The sequence below is a fragment of the Henckelia pumila genome, chromosome 3 (genome assembly GCF_033568475.1).
Source record: "Henckelia pumila isolate YLH828 chromosome 3, ASM3356847v2, whole genome shotgun sequence".
NCBI classification, from domain to species: Eukaryota; Viridiplantae; Streptophyta; class Magnoliopsida; order Lamiales; family Gesneriaceae; genus Henckelia; species Henckelia pumila.
Window position 1 is genome coordinate 173,572,227 of NC_133122.1, and position 23,362 is coordinate 173,595,588.

The 23,362-nt window shown below is 37.3% G+C and overlaps 2 protein-coding genes across 2 annotated transcripts; one reads left to right on the forward strand and one right to left on the reverse strand.

Moving 5' to 3' along the window:
- Positions 1-16,603: 16,603 nt before the first annotated feature.
- On the forward strand, positions 16,604-18,866 carry LOC140892586 (protein NRT1/ PTR FAMILY 5.8-like). Its single transcript, XM_073301530.1, has 4 exons — positions 16,604-16,722; positions 17,047-17,264; positions 17,434-17,939; positions 18,036-18,866. Exons 1-4 carry the CDS (start codon positions 16,689-16,691, stop codon positions 18,841-18,843), a joined length of 1,566 nt encoding a protein of 521 aa, XP_073157631.1. The 5' UTR covers positions 16,604-16,688; the 3' UTR covers positions 18,844-18,866.
- A 415-nt stretch (positions 18,867-19,281) lies between these two features.
- Positions 19,282-20,592, reverse strand: LOC140892497 (uncharacterized). The gene has a single exon (XM_073301417.1). It carries the CDS (start codon positions 20,474-20,476, stop codon positions 19,469-19,471), a length of 1,008 nt encoding a protein of 335 aa, XP_073157518.1. The 5' UTR covers positions 20,477-20,592; the 3' UTR covers positions 19,282-19,468.
- Positions 20,593-23,362: the final 2,770 nt, after the last annotated feature.

The following is a 23,362-nucleotide window of genomic DNA, read 5'->3' on the forward strand; positions in this document are numbered from 1 at the left end:
TTGTGATTCCGGATGATGAAGAGTTGCGAGAGGAGATCTTATCTCAGGAACATTGCACTAAGTTGAGTATTCATCCGGGGAGCAACAAGATGTACAAGGATCTACGTACTCGTTTTTGGTGGAAGGGGATGAAATGTAGCGTGTATCAGTATGTTTCGAAATGCTTGGTTTGTCAGCAGGTCAAGGCAGAACACCGACGACCTGGAGGTTTGCTTCACAGTCTGCCTATTCCTGAGTGGAAATGGGAGCTTATCACGATGGATTTTGTGACCTATTTGTCGGTATCCTCGAGGAACTGTGATGCTATCTGGGTTGTGGTGGACCGACTCACCAAGTCACCGCATTTCATTGCCTATAGCCGAGAGTACTCTGTGGATCGTATGGCGCGATTGTACATTCAGGAGATTGTTCGACTTCATGGAGTGCCTGTGAGCATTGTCAGCGATCGAGACCCCAGGTTTACTTCAAGGTTCTGTGGGAGTGTTCAGCGTGCGATGGGTACTACTCTCAGTCTGAGTACTGCCTATCATCCGAAGACAGATGGACAGTCAGAGCGTACTATCCGTACTTTGGAGGATATGCTTCGAGAGTGCACTATGGATTTTGGTTCAACTTGGCAGGATCATTTGTCATTGATTGAGTTCGCATACAACAACAGCTATCATAGTAGTATTGGGATGACACCTTTTGAGGCATTGTACAGGCGACGTTGTCATACTCCACTCTTCTGGGAAGAAGTGGGGAGAGACAGGTTGAGGGACTGGAGTTAGTCCAGCAGATAGCAGATGTTGTTGATCAGATCAAGAAATGGATTAAGACTGCACAGGATCGTCAGGCCAGCTATGCTAATACTAAACGGAGGCCTTCGCAGTTTGATGTTGGGGAGAAAGTGTTTCTGAGAGTTTCACCTTTCCGCAGGATTCTCAGATTTGGCCTCAAGGGCAAGTTGTGTAACGCCCTGTTTTTATCTTAAATGAGTTTATTTGAGTTAATCGGAGATTACAGAGTTCACGAGTTGACTTGATTTTGATCAGGGTCCTTTTTGCAAATTTTGGAAATTTCAGGGACTAAAATGCAAATATTGATTTTTATATATTATCTACACTTAGAATTGATTGGAAAAGTCTTCATCTTCTTCCTTAGCCAGTTCCTCTCCATTGTAGGCGCCCAAAACATCTTCCAAGCTTTGTGATTTTGATTTCCAGTCGATCCGTCCGTTAGAAATTATTTCTGAAGGCAGATTAGCGATCACTGCAGCGAGAGCTCCATTATATCGTAAGTTTTTCTACGATCGGATACATTCTAGTTTTTGGATGTTGTTAGAATCGTTCTAAATTCGTGTATGTTTTTTTCGACAGAGTTCTGATCGTTTATTATCTGTCGGTTTTGAAATAGAGCGACGTTCGGAATTGTTATGATTTTTGGAAGCCATTTTCGAAAATGTGGATTTTGAGATTTGTTGGGATTGCCTTGTTGTTGTTGTATTAGCATTGAATTGAGTTGTTATCGGTATTGAACTGCTATCTGCATTTCCGGTTTGTTCAGTTTATAGCCGTTATGTCGTCGGTTTGAGTTTTGGGGATTTCGAACCATTTTTGAGTTGTGATCTTGGCTTGTAAGTTGATCGTGGTTATTGATCATTTATTGGTATCTGAACAGATTCGTTTGGAGCTTGTCAAGCCCAAGATTAACAACATTTGTTCGTTTCAGAGATTTGGACGAAGAACGGTATAGAGAATTACCTTGAGCCTTGTTGTTGTTTAGATTGGTTAGACTTTGATAAAATCTTTTGTTGTAGCTTTCCAGAAGTTGGAACTACTGCCTTGAAAGGTAAAAGCAGTCATCGTAGCGGGATAGCATACTCGAACTGTTGGTTCTCGAGTTTCCCTTTTTAAATCACATATTGCATCGATACTTGTTCTAGCATGTGGAACTTGTATTTTGTTGATTGATTGAGTTTTGTTATGTGGCTTATGTTTATGTTTTTGTTATGCATTCATCTTGAGCCTACTTTGATTTCAGCGGGCAGAACCGCCCTTTTTGTTTAGACGTTTGGGAACTATGATTGAGTGGCCTAGGTTGTAGTATTTCGCCTAGTGCTAGCATACTCATTATGGTTGCTCAAAGTCTAGAGGAGTGGGATACGTGGCACCACCTCGATTGGGAGAGTCGGTGAGTCGTTACGTAATCTCATCCTCGGGATCCCAAAAGCAGAGCAGCACTCCCTTGTTTATCAGAATTGATATCCTGGTTTTAAAAACATGCATATCATTAGCTTCGACTTGAATATGTTGTTTTGATAGCATGTCGTATATTCATTACTTGTTATGTTATTTTTTTACTGGAAATGTCATTCTCACCGGTTTATCCAGCTGTTGCTTTGTTTTGTATGTGTACTTGGCAACAGGTGAGGCAGGACCAAGTCAGCGAAGGCCTGGTTAGCAACAAGAGGGAGAGCTAGTAGTGAGACTCGGTTTAGAAGTCGTGTCGGCATGTCTACCTAGTTGTATTTGAACATGTTTAGATATCGAACTTTGTTATGTTATTGTATTGTTTATGCGATCTGTTTTGAAAGTTTGTCGTTACAAATCCAATACTTTTGAGTGGTTGTGTAACCCTAGAATTTCATGTATTAGTTGGAGAACTTGTGATTGTAATGCATGATAAAATGTTGTTGGTTTTGGACTCAAGTTCTAGCATGATTTCTGCTGTTTTGCTCTGTTTCTGTCACCGCTCGATCCGCAAGATATTGCGGATCGAGCGAGGGCAAGCTGTGCAGTCCTCTGTTTCAAATTTTTGTGGCTCGCTCGATCTGCAAGATCTTGCGGATCGAGCGAGGGCTGGGTTTTCCGGGCAGTAGCTTTGGCAAAAGTTGCTCGCTCGATCCGCAAGATCATGCAGATCGAGCGAGGCACTATTTTCAAAAAAAAAATTCTTTTAATTGCTTTAACCTTTGGTTATTGTTTGTCTTAGTGTTGTTTAATCCCAAGATTAGATGTTTAGAATCGAGGTTTCACATTAAGTGGTATCAGAGAGTTAAGATTCTTGGTTGAACTAGAGTGAGCGGGGTAGATCGAGTCTGCGTGTATTGGCTCCTCGCATGTGTTTGAATTATTTTAACTGTGTACTTAATTCCATGCGAGCATGCTTTATTATTGAGAATTATTGAATTACATGATTATGTGATTTAATTTATAAAGCATGATCTACTTCAGATATAACTGTTTCTGTTATCGACTGGTATCCGGTATTCCAAGCGGTTGTAAGGGCACTGACAGTAGCGATTGAGATATCTTGTGTCCTAACCTTTGATTATCAGATGGGTCCTCGTCGAGTGATAAACAGAAACACACCGCCAGTTATTCCTATGACTGAGCAAGCTAGCACTGAAGTTGATCAGTTGGATGCTTCAGCGACTCCTATGGAAACCTTGCTGAAGAGGTTTCAGTCGTTCAATTCGCCGTTGTTGATGGGTTCAGAAAATCCAGTTGACTGCGAAAGTTGGTTGGATGATATGGATCAGTTGTTTGATTCCATTGACTACACCGATGACCACCGAATCAGGTTAGTAATTCATCAGCTGCGTGGTGGTGCTAAGAGCTGGTGGATCATGACAAAGAAAGCATTTGAGAGTAGAGGTACGGAAGTTACTTGGACTCTTTTTAAATCTGAGTTTTATAAGCGGTTTTTTCCTATCTCGTATCGTAAGGATAAGGGAGCAGATTTTGCAAATTTGAAGCAAGTGAATCTGAACATCGAAGAGTACGTCGCCAAGTTTGATAGTCTATTGCATTTTGTACCACTAATTGCCGGAGATGAAGAAGCTAAGGCAGATCAGTTCATAAATGGGTTGAACCCCGACGTCTTCACGCTGGTTAACACCAACAGGCCTAACAACTTTGCGGATGCCATGAATCACGCAAAGGGAGCAGAAGCAGGCTTGTGGAGGCAAAGAGGTAATCAGATGGCACCTCAGCAGCAGAGGCAGTATCGGAACCAACCGTCTTAGTATCAGAATCAACAATCTCAGCATCAGTACCAGCAGCAGAGGTATGAAGGTGGTAGCAGTGGGGGAAACAGAAAGGATCAGTACAAGGCAAGAGGTAAACAGTTCAAAAGGCAGGGGAACAGTTTGTCTAGTTCCAGTGGTTCCCGACAGTTTGGTTCAGGATAGAGCTCTGGATCATCATCCATGTACTGCAGCAAGTGTGGAGGAAGACACTCACTGGATTAGTGTGTGGGAGTCTTTGGCAATTGTAACACCTGTCAGCAACCGGGACACTTCTCTAAAGTGTGCCCACAGCGTAACAGAGATAGAGCTCAGAGTAGGAGTTCGTCTAGACCTGCAGCTCAGCCTTAGAGGCAGTCTTCTGCAGTTCACTCTTTCCAACCTCAGCAGCAGTAGAACAGACAGGGAGGTAGTACCAGTGAAAATCAGCCTCCGAGACATCAAGCACGAGTCTTTGCTCTGACAGAGGATCAGGCTCAAGCAGCACCTGACGATGTTATAGCAGGTAACTATTCGATTTTCGGTTATTCTGCTCATGTCTTGATAGATACAGGTGCTTCCCATTCCTTTATCTCTGAGAAATTTGTGCTATTGCATGCTTTGCCTACTGAGTTGTTGCCTACAGTAGTAGCTGCTACTTTACCTTTGGGTGGAGGAATTGTTTCTGTCCGATTAGTCAGGAACTGTGAACTGTGTTTTGAAGGAAATTTGTTAGAATTCGACTGTATTGTACTTGGACTGTCAGATTTTGATTGTATTATCGGTATAGATGCTTTAACCAAGTACAGGGCAACAGTCGATTGTTTTCTGAAAGTTGTCAGGTTCAGACCTGAAATGACAAACGAGTGAAAATTCTTTGGTAAGGGTTCTTGATCTAGAATTCCTTTGATTTCAGTGTTATCTATGACTCGTTTGCTACAGAAAGGTGCAGAAGGATTTTTGGTGTATGCAGTTGACGTACTGAAATCTAGCCCAGCTTTGGTAGATTTACCGATGGTTAGAGAATTTGCTGATGTGTTCCCAGAAGATGTTCCAGGTTTGCCACCTATTCGAGAAATCAAATTCAGCATTGACTTAGTGCCAGGTACTCAACCTATCTCAAAAGCTCCGTATCGTATGGCACTTATTGAATTGAGAGTGTTGAAGGAGCAGCTTGAGGATTTGATTTCCAAGGGGTACATCAGACCTAGTGTATCGCCTTTGGGTGCTCCTGTGCTTTTTGTTCGGAATAAGGATGGTTATATGCGGCTCTGTATCAACTGCAGGGTTCTTCTGTCCACTCTAAGATTGATCTGAGGTCAGGTTATAATCAGTTGAGAGTGCGAGAGGAAGACGTTCCTAAAACCGCATTCAGGACGAGGTATGGTCATTTTGAGTTTATAGGCATGCCGTTCGGTTTGACTAACGCTCCAGCGGTTTTTATGGGTTTGATGAACCGTATCTTTCAGCGTTATTTAGATGAGTTTGTCATTATCTTTATCGATGATATTCTTATCTACTCGAAGAACCGTACTGACCATGCAGAGCACTTGAGGACCGTATTGCAGATTTTGCGAGTTGAGCAGTTGTTTGCCAAGCTGTCTAAGTGTGAATTCTGGTTAGATCGAGTTGTCTTTCTTGGTCACATTATTTCTGAAGATGGGATTTCTGTCGATCCCAGCAAGATTGAAGCGGTTATGAATTGGCCTAGACCTACTTCAGTGCCGAAGATCCGAAGCTTCATGGGTTTAGCTAGTTATTACTGTCGTTTCATCAAGGGTTTCTCGTCTATTGCCAAGCCTATTACCCAGCTGACTCAGAAGAATGCGCCTTTTGTCTGGACTGCAGATTGTGAGGCTAGCTTTGTTGATCTGAAGAGGAGACTGACCAGTGCTCCGATTCTTTCTATTCCGAAGGGTACTAGAGGTTTCACAGTCTATTGTGATGCTTCTAACCGAGGCTTGGGTTGTGTTCTTATGCAGCATAAGCATGTGATAGCGTATGCATCGAGGCAGCTGAAACTGCACGAGACTCGTTATCTGGTTCATGATCTTGAACTAGCTGCGATCGTCTTTGCTCTAAAGATCTGGCGTCACTATCTTTATGGTGAGTCTTTCGAGATCTTTTCTGACCATAAGAGCCTTAAGTACTTGTTTTCACAGGCAGAACTGAATATGAGGCAGAGAAGATGGTTAGATCTGTTGAAGGATTTCGACTGTGAAATCAAGTATTATCCGGGAAAGTCAAATGCAGTTGCAGATGCCTTGAGCCGAAAGCCATGTTCTTTATCTCTTTCTACTATTGGTGTTTCTCAGTTGATCGATGATTGTTGCACTTCTGGTTTAGAGTTTGAAACAGATAGGGAGGCTATCAGAGTGTTTGCTATTCAAGCCGAGCCGGAGTTGTTTGTTGCAATCAGAGAAGCACAGAAGTCTGAGCCGAGCATTCAGGTTTCAGTAGAGAAAGTCAGATCGGGACATCAGTCTGAATTCCAGGTTAGAGATGATGTTTTGTTGGTGAATAACCGTATTGTTGTGCCTGATATTCCGGAATTGAGACAGCATATTCTCCGAGAGGCTCATTGCAGTCGGTTTAGCGATCATCCTGGAGGTCGTAAGATGTAAAACGATCTGAAGATTCAGTTTTGGTGGAAGAGAATGAAGAGCGACGTAGCGAGGTTTGTATCTCGGTGTTTGAATTGTCAGCAGGTAAAAGCAGAGCGGAAGCAACCCGGAGGTCTGTTGCACAGTCTATCTGTTCCTGAATGGAAATTGGATCACATTTCCATGGATTTCGTCATGAAGCTACCACGATCCGTTCGAGGATGCGATGCTATTTGGGTAGTGATCGACCAATTGACGAAGTCTGCTTGTTTTATTCCGTACAGGATGACGTATCGTCATGATCAGATGGCTGAGTTGTATGTTAGCAATATTGTGAGATTGCATGGTGTGCCGAAGTCGATCGTTTCAGACAGAGATCCTAGATTCACTTCGCACTTCTGGCATAGTCTTCAGGAGGCACTTGGTACTCGATTGCATCTGAGTACAGCTTATCATCCTCAGACGGATGGACAGTCAGAGCGGACTATCCAGACGTTAGAGGATATGCTGCAAGCGGTAGTGCTAGACTTTGGCACTAGTTGGCAGGATTCTTTGCCTCTTGTGAGTTTTCTTACAACAACAGCTTCCAAGCGAGTATCGGTATGGTGCCTTTTGAGGCATTGTATGGTAAGAAATTCCGATCTCCGTTGTTTTGGGATGACTTGTCCGAGTCACCAGATTTGGGACCGGATATGCTTAGAGATATGGCAGAGCAGGTTAAGATCATTCAGACCAGAATGAAGTCAGCTCAAGATACACAGGCGAAGTATGCGAATGTCAGACGTAGACCTCTGAGTTTCGAGCAGGGAGACCGCGTTTTCCTTAAGATTTCTCCATTCAAAGGCACCGTTAGATTCGGTAAGAGAGGGAATTTATCTTCGAGATTCATCGGGCCATACAAGATTCTCGAGAAGATAGGCGATCTTGCCTACAGGCTTGCACTTCCTCCGTCTTTATCTGGTATTCATGACGTTTTTCACGTCTCTATGCTGCGAAAGTATCATCCAGATACTTCTCATATCCTTCAGCCTGATGAAGCTGAGTTAGACGAGACTCTGAGCTACTTTGAGCGACCGATTCAGATCCTTGATCGGAAAGAGAAACAGCTCAGAACCAAGTTGATCCCGTTGGTGAAAGTGCAGTGGAGCCGTCACGGAGTCGAAGAAGCGACTTGGGAGACAGAGTCTGACATAAGACAGCATTTTCCAAAGATATTCGGATGACGTGAGTTCTTCTTACTGTCTTTAGTTCTTTATTCTATCTTATGAGTTGTGGTTCTCGTTGATTTCGAGGACGAAATCTCTTCTTAGTAGGGGAGAATTGTAACGCCCTATTTTTTATCTTAAATGAGTTTATTTGAGTTAATCGGATATTACAGAGTTCACGAGCCGACTTGATTTTGATCAGGGTCCTTTTTGCAAATTTTGAAAATTTCAGGGACTAAAATGCAAATATTGATTTTTATATATTATCTACACTTAGAATTGATTGGAAAAGTCTTCATCTTCTTCCTTATCCGGTTCCTCTCCATTGTAGGCGCCCAAAACATCTTCCAAGCTTTGTGATTTTGATTTCCAGTCGATCCGTCCGTTAGAAATTATTTCTGAAGGCAGATTAGCAATCACTGCAGCGAGAGCTCCATTATATCGTAAGTTTTTCTACGATCGGATACATTCTAGTTTTTGGATGTTGTTAGAATCGTTCTAAATTCGTGTATGTTGTTCTCGACAGAGTTCTGATCGTTTATTATCTGTCGGTTTTGAAATAGAGCGACGTTCGGAATTGTTATGATTTTTGGAAGCCATTTTCGAAAATGTGGGTTTTGAGATTTGTTGGGATTGCCTTGTTGTTGTTGTATTAGCATTGAATTGAGTTGTTATCGGTATTGAACTGCTGTCTGCGTTTTCGGTTTGTTCAGTTTATAGCCGTTATGCCGTCGGTTTGAGTTTTGGGGATTTCGAACCGTTTTTGAGTTGTGATCTTGGCTTGTAAGTTGATCATGGTTATTGATCATTTATTGGTATCTGAACAGATTCGTTTGGAGCTTGTCAAGCCCAAGATTAACAGCATTTGTTCGTTTCAGAGATTTGGACGAAGAACGGTATAGAGAATTACCTTGAGCCTTGTTGTTGTTTAGATTGGTTAGACTTTGATACAATCTTTTGTTGTAGCTTTTCAGAAGTTGGAAATACTGCCTTGAAAGGTAAAAGCAGTCATCGTAGCGTGATAGCATGCTCGGACTGTTGGTTCTCGAGTTTCCCTTTTTAAATCACATATTGCATCGATACTTGTTCTAGCATGTGGAACTTGTATTTTGTTGATTGATTGAGTTTTGTTAGGTGGCTTATGTTTATGTTTCTGTTATGCATTCATCTTGAGCCTACTTTGATTTCAGCGGGCAGAACCGCCCTTTTTGTTTAGACGTTTGGGAACTATGATTGAGTGGCCTAGGTTGTAGTATTTCGCCTAGTGCTAGCATACTCATTATGGTTGCTCAAAGTCTAGAGGAGTGGGATACGTGGCACCACCTTGATTGGGAGAGTCGGTGAGTCATTACGTAATCTCATCCTCAAGATCCCAAAAGCAGAGCAGCACTCCATTGTTTATCAGAATTGATATCCTGGTTTTAAAGACATGCATATCATTAGTTTCGACTTGAATATGTTGTTTTGATAGCATGTCGTATATTCATTACTTGTTATGTTGTTTTTTTACTGGAAATGTCATTCTCACCGGTTTATCCGGATGTTGCTTTGTTTTGTATGTGTACTTGGCAACAGGTGGGGCAAGACCAAGTCAGCGAAGGCCTGGTTAGCAACAAGAGGGAGAGCTAGTAGTGAGACTCGGTTTAGAAGTCGTGTCGGCATGTCTACCTAGTTGTATTTGAACATGTTTAGATATCGAACTTCGTTATGTTATTGTATTGTTTATGCGAACTGTTTTGAAAGTTTGTCGTTACAAATCCAATACTTTTGAGTGGTTGTGTAACCCTAGAATTTCATGTATTAGTTGGAGAACTTGTGATTGTAATGCATGATAAAATGTTGTTGGTTTTGGACTCAAGTTCTAGCATGATTTCTGCTGTTTTGCTCTGTTTCTGTCACCGCTCGATTCGCAAGATCTTGCGGATCGAGCGAGGGCAAGCTGTGCAGTCCTCTGTTTCAAATTTTTGTGGCTCGCTCGATCTGCAAGATCTTGCGGATCGAGCGAGGGCTGGGTTTTCCGGGCAGTAGCTTTGGCAAAAGTTGCTCGCTCGATCCGCAAGATCATGCGGATCGAGCGAGGCACTATTTTCAAAAAAAAAAAATTTCTTTTAATTGCTTTAACCTTTGGTTATTGTTTGTCTTAGTGTTGTTTAATCCCAAGATTAGATGTTTAGAATCGAGGTCTCACAAGTTGTCTCCCAGATTTATTGGTCCGTTTGAATTCTTGGAGAGCATTGGCGATCTGGCTTATCGTCTAGCCTTGCCACCGTATCTGTCTAGTATTCACGACGTGTTCCACGTATCTCTGTTGCAACAGTATGTGGCGGATCAGTCTCATATTCTGCAGCCATTTGAAGTTCAGGTGGATACGGATTTGAATTATGTAGAGAGACCTATTCGTATCTTGGATCGTAAGTATAAGGTCTTGCGGAATAAAGTTATTCCTCTGGTTTTAGTTCAGTGGCAGCGCAGAGGCACTGAAGAAGCCACTTGGGAGCTGGAAAGAAGGATGCGTTAAGAACATCCTGAGTTATTTTAATTTTGTTTTCGAGTTGTATTCATTTGTAAACTCTGTAAACGTTTAATTTGAATAAAGATGTTTTTGCACGTTGTTTCGCTTTCAGTACTTAAGATCTGATTTCGAGGATGAAATATCTTAAGTGGGGGAGAATGTAGTAGCCCGTAACCAAATCAAGAGATTAAAGAACTAATCTCAATTAGGAACCTTGAGTTCGGATGCTCCGAAGGGAAGATCGGACGATCCGAAGTCAGGATCGGAGGCTCCGAACGTGTTCGGACGCTTCGTCGGCAGGTTCGGACGGCCCGATCGGAGTCCAGTATTATGTCATTGCTTACGTCAGCAAGATGACGTCATTGCTGATGCATTGATGGGACTTCGGACGCTCCGAAGTCGAGTTCGGACGGCCCGAACGTGTTCGGAGGCTCCGAATCCAGTTCGGACGGCCCGAACTTCGTCTATAAATAGAGGTGCCGATATTCATTTTCAGACGAACTAATCATCTCTCTTCTCTCGGTCCCTTAGTCTTCCAGCTTAGATCTAGGGAATTCTAGGCGTCCCATTGGGAATCTGAAAGTGGCGTAGCGATCTAGGCGTCGTAGCGGAGCTGTGGCCTAGTTTTGAGGCAAGCGACAGCAACGGGCTGACGACGGACGCAGGTATAGCTTTTGCTTTCTAAAAATATTTATGAGTATTCAATAGCCTAGTTAAGGCTTTTAGAGCACTATAATGATATTAGTATCATTTGGCAGTGTAGTACAGATTATAGGCGTGGACCTAGAGCTGGTAGAGCTTGCCTAGTATTTAAGGTATGAAAGTACTGTTCGAGATATCCTGACTGAGTATGCATATATTATGTGACTGCATGATTTATATGACATGATTATATGCTGCATACATCTGCATCTTGAGCTATCTCTTTTGAGATGTCTGTTAGTAGGGTTTTACCCTATCCTGTTAGTGGATGGATTTCCATCGATTTGGGTCCGGAGTATCCACTGGTTTTCGGTATGTGAGCCACCTCTTGAAGCGACGGCACAGCGTGCTACATACCAGGGCACGGTCTGTCTTTGTTATCTGATTCTTGGCCTCTAGTCAGTAGGAGGTATACTTGCATGCATGTATACTCATACTCTCGTGCTGAGCATTTTATGATCACGTCTCGTACTTTGTGTATCTGGACACCCTATTTCATGGGGCAGGTTTGCGATTGGATGAGGCGGGTGGATCCAATAGGGGCTAGGCAGTGGATGGCCAGCTGGAGATTCGCCTAGGGTTTTTATTGTATTGGGTTGATACAACAATTAGATTTGGTTAGTTAACTATTTGGGTATTTACAGATTCCTTTTCTTGGGATTGTATATTGTTATTGCTTCCGCAGTTTTATTCTGTTTTACTGTTTAAGTTAATTGCATGCCTAAGTTTTTGATTAGTAGGTGATCTCGGTAAGGGTCACTACAGTGTCCGTGAACGTCGTCCGATCTGCCATCCTTCATGTACGCATTTCACCTGCGAAAATCAAAACAAAAACAGGGAAACCAAAGAACCAATAACAATAGCTAGCGTGAATAACAAAGATTCTGGGGCTCAGACGCTACGACTCTCCGATCCACCGGCAATCCACGGCGAAGACCACAAAGGTTCTCTTACGCCTATACCACGCCCACTGCCCCTACACATAGTAGGAACGCCCGAACGCCCCGAACGCACACGAACGAGAGAGAGTGCAGCAACACGCACAAAGCAAGGAAAAGGAGAGAAGACACCAAGTCACTAAAGAGGAAGCTCACAAAGAAACCTTCACTCTATCTTGCTCTCACCCAATCTCTCGGCCGCCTCACTCTCTCTCGGTGGCTTTCTCACTCAGTAGAAGGAGGCGCTCACTTAGCAGATTAGGAAAAGGAGATTTATATCAAGGTTTCAAATTGGGCTTGGGAAAACAGGGTATTAGTTTGGGCCATAGCCCAACAAGGAGATTTTAGTTGTGGCGAAGAGTTCACAACACAACACAACACAACACAACACAGAGTAAAATGTGGGGTGCAAAAAATGAGATATGGTGCATTAATCTGTTAATCAATATTTGTACTAATTGGCTACTGTTTGTACAATTTGTGTATCAGAGAAGCGAGAAGTGCGAAGGCAACTGAAGTGGGCTTTAGGAGTTTGACAAATTCAAATGTAGACACAAGTTCGGCCCAAAACCTGATATAAATGGGATACCTAGCTAGCTGTGTACTTTTTATGGACAACTACTTAACTAGCCACAGGGCCTAAAATGTTGTTTCTAATAGCATTTCTGATGTGTAAAGAACTTTTACGATTTGGTAGTCTCAAAGTTACTTCCGTCATTTCTCTGGTTCTTAAAAACAAATTAATCATTCACAAGTATCAATTATCTCCCTCATTTTATTCATCTTATGATTTTTATTTTCACTTCTTGGAATTCAAAAGTGAAAACTGTTTACTTTGTTGGGTTTATTTAAATCCGATCGATCATGATTATCATCATACAAATCCAAGGAACATTATAAAATTATATTATTTTCCCTGCAAAGCAAATAATGGAGCTAGCTAGGGCCAAGTGATTTCCAAGTCACGGAACCACAACAAATATATTGTGAAAAGTGACGTACATAAGCAAAGCAAAATGTACATTCCGTAAATGGAAGTAGAATACAAACTTGCATGTATTCAATTTCGATTAAGTTGCTTAACTTTCATTTCACGCACCTGTTAACTCAGTTTTCCATGAATATAGGTGGTTTCGGAAATTTAATTAATTTAAAAATTAGGGTGAGTTTGGATCCAAAAGCTTGTAGTTTAAAAAATCACAAATAAGTTAATTTTTTAAAGTGTTTTTATTTTATTTTATTTTATTTTATTTAAAAAAAAAAACTGAAGCGCTTTCACCATTCGGATAAATTTTGAATAGTGTTTTTTTTTTCAAAAAAACATTTAATAGAAGTACCAAGATTTATGGCTTTTAAGGGCTCGTTTGGATATAGAAGCTGGAAGCTTAAAAAAACGCTTAAATAAATTTAATTTTTCAAGTGTTTTTATGTAAAAAAAAAAACAATTTTAACGTTTGGATAAATGTTAAAAACAGTACTTTTATTAAAATTTTTAAATATTTAGAAGCAAAAGCCCATAAAAGCTAGAAATTTTAGTAAAAAAGCACTTATAACCAAACACAACAATTTTAAAAAAAGTACTTTTTTTAAAAAAAAAATGTTTTTATTCTCTCAACTTCTCAAACCAAACGGGTTCTAAATAAGTGTTTTTTAAAAACTGTTGTTTTAAGTACCTAAATTTTTTAAGAAAAGTTCCTTTGAATATATATATATATATATATATATATATATATATATATATATTTCTTTGATTAGCTTTCGTAACCGAGAACACTCTTGACATACACTTTGTAGGGGTGATTACGGTGCGCTTTGGCGGTTTTTCATAAGAAATTCAAACCGAATTGCCAATTGCGGTTCAGTTATATTTTATTTTTTTGTTGCGGTTTTATATGTAAAATCATTTTCATGGTTTTCGGCGGTTTTAAGCGATTGCGGTCGGTTCGCGGTTTTTTTTAATGATAGGTAAAATGAAAAAAAAAATTATTCAAATTATTAGAATAATGAATGAAAACTATAATAAACAAAATAAAACTAAATAAAATAACAATCAAGCGACAAAATAAAGTTAATAAACTATAATATGTTTAGGCAAGGTTGAAGATTAATATTTGGATAGAGAAGTAGTAAATAGATTATGAAGAAAGAAAGAGGGAAAAAATTTTTGAAGAAGAGTTGGGAGAGAAGAGAATGGAGGCGGCATAAGATCGAATCTATTGTGTATAATGTATATACAATGTGCTATAAATATAACCCTAGCTAAATACCATTATACACGGCGGTGCGGAACGGTTTGGGCCAAAAATTATAACCGAACCATGGCGGCGGGACGGTTTTTATTTTTTTAAAAAAATCGCGGTTATTTCAAAAAATGAGATACGACGATGCGGAGCGGTACGGGTGATCGGTTCGGGCGGTTTTTTTAAAAATGTGATCACCCCTAACACTCTGCATGTCCATAATACATATAATTCATCATAAATTTAAATTATATTTTTTAATATAAGATATTTTTAACATTTTATATTATTTAACTTTAATTATGGAAAGTAACGTGCGTGAACAATTTTCCATATTAGAACTACGGAAAAAACTTCAACAAAATGGGTTTCTTCCTAGATTAGTGGTATAGATTGAAAGATATATACAATTATTATTATTATTATTTATTATTATTATTATTATTATTATTATTATTATTTTACAGAATATACATAAAATAAAATATTTTTCATCCTATGGAGTTTCTTGAATACAACTAATATAATGGTTAATTATGATGACCTGATGATCACAAATGACTATAAAATTACGCCAATTGTTAGTGGTGGTGGAAAGGAGTTGCCCTATCCTTGCTAAACCTTCTTATCTCTATGTAATTTTGTTTCTAACAATCGAAAATGTACAAATGTATAAAAAATTAGAATCACCTGAAATTTTTTGCATGATATTTTCAAAATTATTTCCGGCCGTTATGTATGATTTATACAGAGTTATTTACACTAAATACCCCTGTGAAATATTGAAATATGCACATTTCTCTCATGTGAAATTTTAATTGGCATCTTTAACTTTGACCTTTTATAAAATTAACACACGCGCCCCTTCATATGAGCGATTATTGCGCACGCGCCCCTCATGCGATTGGGTCAATATTTTGATTTTATTTGGCACCAAATACTCCTGTGAAATATTAAAATTACATATTTGACCACTTGAGAGTATAATTTTTAAATTTATTCAACCCATAAGATGCAATTATAAAATATTTATCAAGAATTTATATTTTATGAATTTTATTTTTATTTTAAATTTATTATTATTAATTAATTTTTTTCTAAAAAAATATTATTACTTTATCTTGATAAATCATTTCGTGTTTCCAATTTCTCCATTAAATATGTATTCATAAACAAGGATTTAAATACCTAACGTACCAAAATATTGAACCAACATGATAAGTTCATGCATATTACTTTTTTAATTTAAGAATATATATGTGTGAACCAAAATCTAAATTTTTCGAGAATATGTATTGCACAATTTGCATTAAATAATAAAAAAATAAAGTAGTTATATAATGATAAAATTTACTAATAAAATATATTTTTTGTATAACTAATACTAAGATAAAATAACTAATATTTTTCTTAGTTATTTAATTAAAAATATTATTTTATTCAATTAAATATAAAATTAATAGTAAATTTTATCTATATATAGTCATTTTATTTTTTTATTATTTATTGCAAATTGTGCAATGCATCTTTTCAAAAATTTAGATTTTGGTTCGATATTATATAGTCCTAAATCGAAAAATTAATATGTTTGAACTTATCATTTTAATTAGTTTAATATTTGATACTTTTACGTATTTAAATCATTGTTTATGAATGCATATTTAATGAAAAGATGGAAGTACAAAGTAAATTTGATAAAATAATGATATCAAAATAAAGTAACAATATTTTTTTAGAAACAAATTAATTAATAATAATAAATTTAAAATAAAAAAATTCATAAAATGTTAATGTTTGATAAATATTTTAAAATTGGATCTTATGGATTGAAAAGATTTAAAAATTATACTCTCATGGGTCAAATATACAATTTTAATACTTCACAGAGGTATTTGGTGCCAAAAAAAATCAAAATATTTGTTCAGTCGCATGAAAAATGCGTGTGCAACAATCGCTCATATAAAGGGGCAGGTCAGGGTTAAAGATGCTTATTAAAATTTTAATAGGGGAAAAGTGTGCATTTTCAATATTTTACATGGATATTTGATGCAAATAACTCGATTTTATTACAATTAATATTGATCCATTTTAAGAATTTGTTATAATTTTCTCAAGATACGTAGTTGGCACTCATGCATTTGAACACATGTCCACACCGTCTCCAGTGCATTCCATTAAACCACCTTCTTTTTAAAAAATTTAAAATTAAAAAAAAAACTCAGATAATATTTAGACTACCGCTGATTTTAATGAGTGGTTTGTCTAGTGTACCATTAATCGAACAAAAGGTAATCCAATTCTTTTTATGTTTTGTTTTCCAATTTGAGTGAATTCCTTCGATCGATGTATCTTCCATCCAACAAATTATTTTATTCGATCGATATATCTTCCATCCTCCCCATACGCGCTAGCTAGCTATGATCTATGGTTCATAAATAAATAAATAAATATATATATATATATATATAATGTTTCAGCCAACAAATTGAAGTCATCGCCAATGGCACTCAGCAAACCATGCACACTCCTCATAGGTAACTCTGTCACATTCGATTGCCACCTTCATTTATTTTTATTATTATTAATATCGTTATTTGTTGTCGGGTTATTCATTTTGCTGTTGAGTCCGTCTCCTAACATGCATGTTTTTAATGATGGCTTGAATTCATACATAATGTTTGGTAGAGAGAAACAGACAGGCTTCTGTATAATTTATTTATTTGTTTAATTTGTTTTAGTTTCAAATATATATATATATATATATATATATAATATTGTACTGATACATGATGGAATATATATTTTGTGGTGGGTTTGGTTTTGAAATTAATGAAGTTGAAAGATTAAATTACGTACAGTGATAGCTGGAATGGAGAGATTTGCGTTCAAAGGGGTGGCTTCGAATTTGGTGTGCTACCTGACGGATGTTATGGAAATGAATAATTCATCGGCCGCAAAATATGTGAATAGTTGGGTTGGATTTACGTGGATGCTGCCACTCTTGGTGGCGACGCTGGCCGATTCCTACTGGGACAGATACGCCACTATTTTAGCTTCTTCGCTTCTCTATGCTGCGGTTAGTGCGGTATCAGTGTATATATATATATTTTATTTTTATTTTTTTTTTAATTCTAGAACTATGATGATTGTAGATCATGTAATTCGTTATTGATATTGATTTCTCCTACTAAAGATATGATAAATGGAACCAACACAATAATTATTAAGTGTTAAATGTTTATTAGGGGCTTGTAGCATTAACATCAAGAACATTAACATGGCCTTGGATTCATTCAAACAAACCAGGCTCAGTTTCATCCCTGTCCTTGTCTCTTTATATGATTTCACTCGGACAAGGGGGTTATAACCCTTCCCTGCAAGCTTTCGGAGCAGAGCAAAATGAAGATGAGTTATTTTGTACTAATAACGACGATCAAAATTCAGACAAGAAGAGCTTGTTTTTTCAATGGTGGTATTTTGGAGTTTGCTGTGGCAGCCTACTAGGCGTCGCGGTTATGTCTTACATCCAAGACACGTTTGGCTGGGGACTCGGATTCTCTATTCCTACTCTTGCTATGATGATTTCCATTCTCATGTTTCTTTGTGGCAACCGGTGCTATATGCACAAGCAGGGTAGGATCATGGATGGGAAGCTCGAAGACATTGTCGTTGGAGCTAAAGCTCTTTTCTCAAAGATGATCCGTTGTGGGAGGTGTTTGCCTAGTAAAGAGTACACTTTGGTTGAGTTAGAGTAAGCGATTTTATGAATTATTTTAAAACTTTTATTGCTTCTTTTTCTGGGATTTGCTGATGATAAAGTGCTAATGAGTAGATTTTGCGTTCTTAGACTTCAAGGTAAAGAACTCTGTAATGAAGACTCTGATCAAGAAGTTCAGGGCTTTAAGGAAAAACCAGATGAAAGCATGCAATTACTTGAAGCTGTGAATATAGTTCTGCGACTGCTGCCAGTTTGGTTAATGCTTCTAATGTTTGCTGTGATTTTCCAACAGCCGTCGACCTTTTTCACCAAACAGGGTATGTCAATGAAGAGAAACATCGGAACCGAATTCAAGATTCCCCCTGCTGCCCTGCAGAGTGCAATTACCATGGCTATAATACTTCTGATGCCCTTGTATGATACATACTTCATCCCTCTAGTACGTACATTGACAAGAAACGAAAAAGGGATCACCATATTCCAGAGAATTGGAATCGGGATGGTTTTGTCAGTTGTGGCAATGATAGTTGCTGCTATAACCGAGAAGAGGAGACTCGAGGTCAGTAAAAACAGGGAAACAGAATCTGAAGAGTTGCAATTCAGCATCTTTTGGCTGCTTCCTCAGTATATATTGTTGGGGATATCTGATATATTCACTGTTGTTGGGATGCAAGAGTTTTTCTACTGTGAGGTTCCCGCAAGAATGAGAACTGTGGGTATGGCTCTGAATACAAGTGTTTTCGGAGTAGGAAGTTTCTTGAGTGCACTTCTTATCTCTGTAATTGAGCATTTGACAATTTCTGGAGACGGAAAAAATAGCTGGTTCTCTGATGATATGGCCGAAGCTAGGTTGGATTATTACTACTGGTTCTTGGCACTGTCGAGTGCTATAAGTTTACTAAGTTTTGTGATTTTCTGTAAATTTTTCAGAAAATGAACATGAAATTGACCAGCGAATCTTTGTAGTTGTGGGTGTCTTCGAACAGAAGGATCGTTATATGTTATTACAACATAAGAAGCATGGTACAGGAAAAATACACATCAACCTCGTCTTTAGAACAAAAGGATCTCTAAAGCGACGGATAAATATAGATCATCTACGTGCATATTGTCGCATGCTCCAGGATCAATGTTTTGGCACACTATCTTTGCTTTAACCATACAACTATATTCAGGTGACCGTCCTATTCACACTCCTATACTCCCATCGGCACATTTCAATAATAAAAACTCCTAATGGTGGGGATGCAGATAAAAAACGAGCCAAAAAAAAAAAAAAAACCCGAGCCAAGCTGCCACAAAGATAGCGAATTGCCATGGACATGTAGACTTCAAAAAATTTGTAGAGAGCAAAATAACAATTTAAATACCAATATGAGCGATGAAAGACAGTTCAATTTACATTACTCCGTAACCTCATTAAAATTTAAAACAATCGGAAACACATTGATAATATGTTTAATGTTCCACGAGTATTCCTCTGAATGCTTCTTTTCTAAAACAAAATGCACAAGGACACATGGAAGTATAAATCTAAATAGTGACTTCGAAATTGAATCACCTCAAAGAGGAAGAGGATGACCGTTAACGACTGACTCTGAATTAGCCTTCTGCATCTCTATGCTCCTTGCCTCTTTAATCACCTCTCCGTCGACATCGTCATCCGAATCCAAAGTGAATTGAGACCGACAATCCATATGCATTTCTCCTCCATCTCCAAGTGGTTTATACCGCACAAACTCACGGCTAATCCCATTCTTCTTACAAATAAAGGAGTATACAGTAACAAGCAAAGTCACAAGAATGGCCAGATGACAGTTAAACTGTAATGTGGCTATTGCACGGCCACGATGGTACTCGGGGTGCCCTTTACATTTGATAGTATAATTTCCCCGACTCTTTGCGTGCAATGCACATCCATTTGCTATCAAATTGGAATGAAACGAAAAACCCATTTGCAGAATCCACATTCCTTGTAAAACCAACCCAATGCCACGGCTTAATCGAGGGTAAAGTGAATTAGGGTTCTTCAATTGAATGATAGTGGAAAACAAACATATTGCAATGGGCACCAGAAAAAGATCGTAGTACCGGTTTTCAATCCCACTCGGATCCTTACTCCGGCTATAAAACAGGAAGAACTCTTCTCCAAAAGCAAATGCATAGATTAGATTGAGTAAATCTGAGGGAAATCTAAACGAATCTCTAGCGTTGGTCAAAATTCCTAAACCAGAGTAAAGCAGAAGGACAATGGAAATTGTGATTACTTCGGACTGTAAGGCAAAACCCGTGTTATCTCCAGCCTTTTTAGCGTCGAATAATGAGATCAAAGAGTTAATTGTAACGAGGATAGAAAGAAAGGAGATCGATACGAAAGTTATCGTCGATGAAAACGTTGCCGTCTTCGTCGTGATACCTTGCAGCGGAGAGGGAGACGATTGGGATGAGGATGCCGATGCCGATGCCGATGAAGGGCTCTCTACAAAAGCTTCAGTGGCAGATAAGATCGAATCCCACGCGCCGACAAGAATGAACGCGCCGCCGGTTACTGTATAGGTGAACAATCCCATTCTTGACTTGTCGTCCCTACTGCATATACAGATAGATGTTAATGGAATGACTAAACAAGAACTTGTATGTTATAACTACCACTTTTAGGTGAACAATCCCATTCTGGACTCCTCGTGATAACTTGTATTCTCTTTGCTGGTTATTTTGGTTCGTGTGATGGCATAACTGAAGAATAGATAATTATAATGATAAAACAATGAAAAATGTGAATAATTAATGTAAAGTGACAAAATGTGTGTTGTTTGGTAGCGTTTTAAATTGAAGGATAAATTGTATGTATTCCAATACAATAATAAAAATACCCTTTTTGTATATTGATTTTCCCAACTTATTTTTGTATATATCCCACCTAATGCATATATTTGGAAATTTCATTATATAATACTCAACTACTCAACTAATTATTTAAATAAACATCAATTCATGTATATTAATAAAATAATAATATTACATAAAATTTTATTAATTAATTTACTTATAATATTTTTTCCATAATAACAATAATAAAAAATAATAATTTTATGGTAAAAAAATAACTATAACAAAAAAAAATTAATTATTAATAAATTATCTATTTATTATTCTTAATAATAATATAATATTAATTAATAATAATAATATTGTTAGTATTATTATTTATTATCAACATATTAATAATAATATTAATTGCTAATTACAATTATTACTATTAACTATATTGATTATTATTGAATATGTTGATAATACATAATAATACTAACAATATTATTATTAAGAATAATAAATAGATAAATTATTAATAATAAGAATAATAATATTGGTAATATATTTAATAAAAACCAATAGTTAAAATAAATATATTAATAGTCAATAATAAGATCAATAATATTAAAGTTAAGAAAATTATATAATATATATATATATATTGATTTTAAAAAAATAAAAATAATATTATATATATATACTGATTTAAAAAAACATTATCTTGATATAATAATGTTTAGTATAAATAGTTTCTTATTTTATGATTTAATTCTTATTGTTTCTTATCAAGTAAATAATTAAAAATATTGTTAGTATTATTATTTATTATTATTCTTAATTATAATATTAATTAATTAATAATAATATTGTTAGTATTATTATTTATTATTACACGTTATTCTTGTTATTATATTTCATTTATTTATTTATTATTAATAATAAATTTGTTCCGTATTATGAAATGATCATTTCACAGTAATTTATTTTTATTTATGATTACCATTATTTTCACTCTTATTCTTTATTTAATATTGTTTCATTCTTATTGTTAATACATAAATATTCGTAATTTTTTTATTATTATTAATTTTATTCTTCATATTATTCTTAGTTATATTATTTGAGAAAAAAATTAAAATAAAATAAAATTATGAACAATGTGGTTTATTGGTTAGAGAGAAAAGGGTATAATTGGAATTTTTGAAAGTGATAAAGACATGGATGACTTATACTAGGGTGTGAGAAGAGTTTACTAAACCAACCATAGTATCACTTTATCTTTTGCTCAAATGGATTGGGCTGTATTAGTAAAAATGTTACCAAACAATGGATAACAATATAACTCACCCACAATCTCACTTTATCATGGCTACCAAACACTGCCTAAATGTTAACAAAAAAGAAAAAAGAGTTTTACTCATATCAAAGTATCAACCCATCAACTATAACAAAATAGAATAGAATAGAATATAATAGATAATAAGTTTGAAGTGTTATGATCCAATTTGACTTTCTCCCGAGTCCAAACTCAGTGACTCAATCCATTTGATTCTCATATTATTTAGTTATTTATTTGAACATTTTATCAAGAGCCATAAATTTCTAAAAGCTCATAAGAGATTCAAGCTCATTAAACTCTCCGACTATCTATAAATAGCTCAGATCCTCTTATTTTTCAGGTACACTCTCTATATTCACATGCTCTAGTTCTCTAGAACTTTTATTGGGCAAATACTGACTTGAACGTCGGAGTGTCTTCGCAGGTCAACCTCCGGCACCACTCACTTTGCTTTGTTATGCAGGTAACAGCCCACGAAGTTTTTTATCTGGAACTGTTCAAGTATTAATCTGACCAACCGGATATCCACAAATTACCTAGATTTCTTCAATCGGGTAATATCAATTTTTGGCTACATCAGCTTGGAGCCGTCTGTGGGAACTTGTTCGCTGCATAATTGAGAATGCATATTTCATCCAGTTCGTGGCATCCCTTCAACGCCGAAGCACCGACAAGAGATCTTAAAGTGAAGGCTCCTCATCTCATGACCTCGGTAACAAAGACTCAAAGAAAACCGCATAAAAAACAAATGACAAAAATCCCAAAAGGACTAAGAAAAAGAAAACTCGCAAAGAAGGCGAACCAAGTAGCCTCATGGTTCGTGACCACTCCGAGGAAGACAAAGCCACCAATCCAACCCTAGGATATGGGTCTCGCACAGATATCAACGGAGAATATTCATCAGCAATTCTGCCTGCGTGTCGGAGTACCTCTATCAACGTCATCCTATCTGAAGCATTACCTACGGGAGTCAAAATCTCCAGCCTACATGAGTGTGATGGAACCAGTGACCCTCAAGATCATATTGACAAGTTCTATGCAAAAACAGATTTGTATGAAAAAACAGACGATGTATACTACAAAATATTCCGAACAACTTTATCAATACGAGCACTCTCATTGTTCAATAAGATGTCGTCTGGATCCATCGCCAACTTGGAGCAACTCACCAAACGCTTCGTCCAGTAATTCTCTATTAACAAGAAATACCCAAAAACAGTAGCATACATATTCACAATCATTCAGAAAGAAGGAGAAAGCTTGAGAGAATATGTTCGACAATTTACTCACGAAGTGCACGAAC

What these genes read in the sequence shown, in the direction of transcription:
- LOC140892497 (XM_073301417.1), bottom strand. Translation starts at nt 20,476, where the DNA reads ATGGGATTGTTCACCTATACAGTAACCGGCGGCGCGTTCATTCTTGTC.
- LOC140892586 (XM_073301530.1), top strand. Translation starts at nt 16,689, where the DNA reads ATGGCACTCAGCAAACCATGCACACTCCTCATAG. An exon ending in ACCATGCACACTCCTCATAG is followed by an intron (nt 16,723 to 17,046) that starts GTAACTCTGTCA and finishes AATTACGTACAG; the next exon opens with TGATAGCTGGAATGGAGAGA. An exon ending in TACACTTTGGTTGAGTTAGA is followed by an intron (nt 17,940 to 18,035) that starts GTAAGCGATTTT and finishes TTGCGTTCTTAG; the next exon opens with ACTTCAAGGTAAAGAACTCT.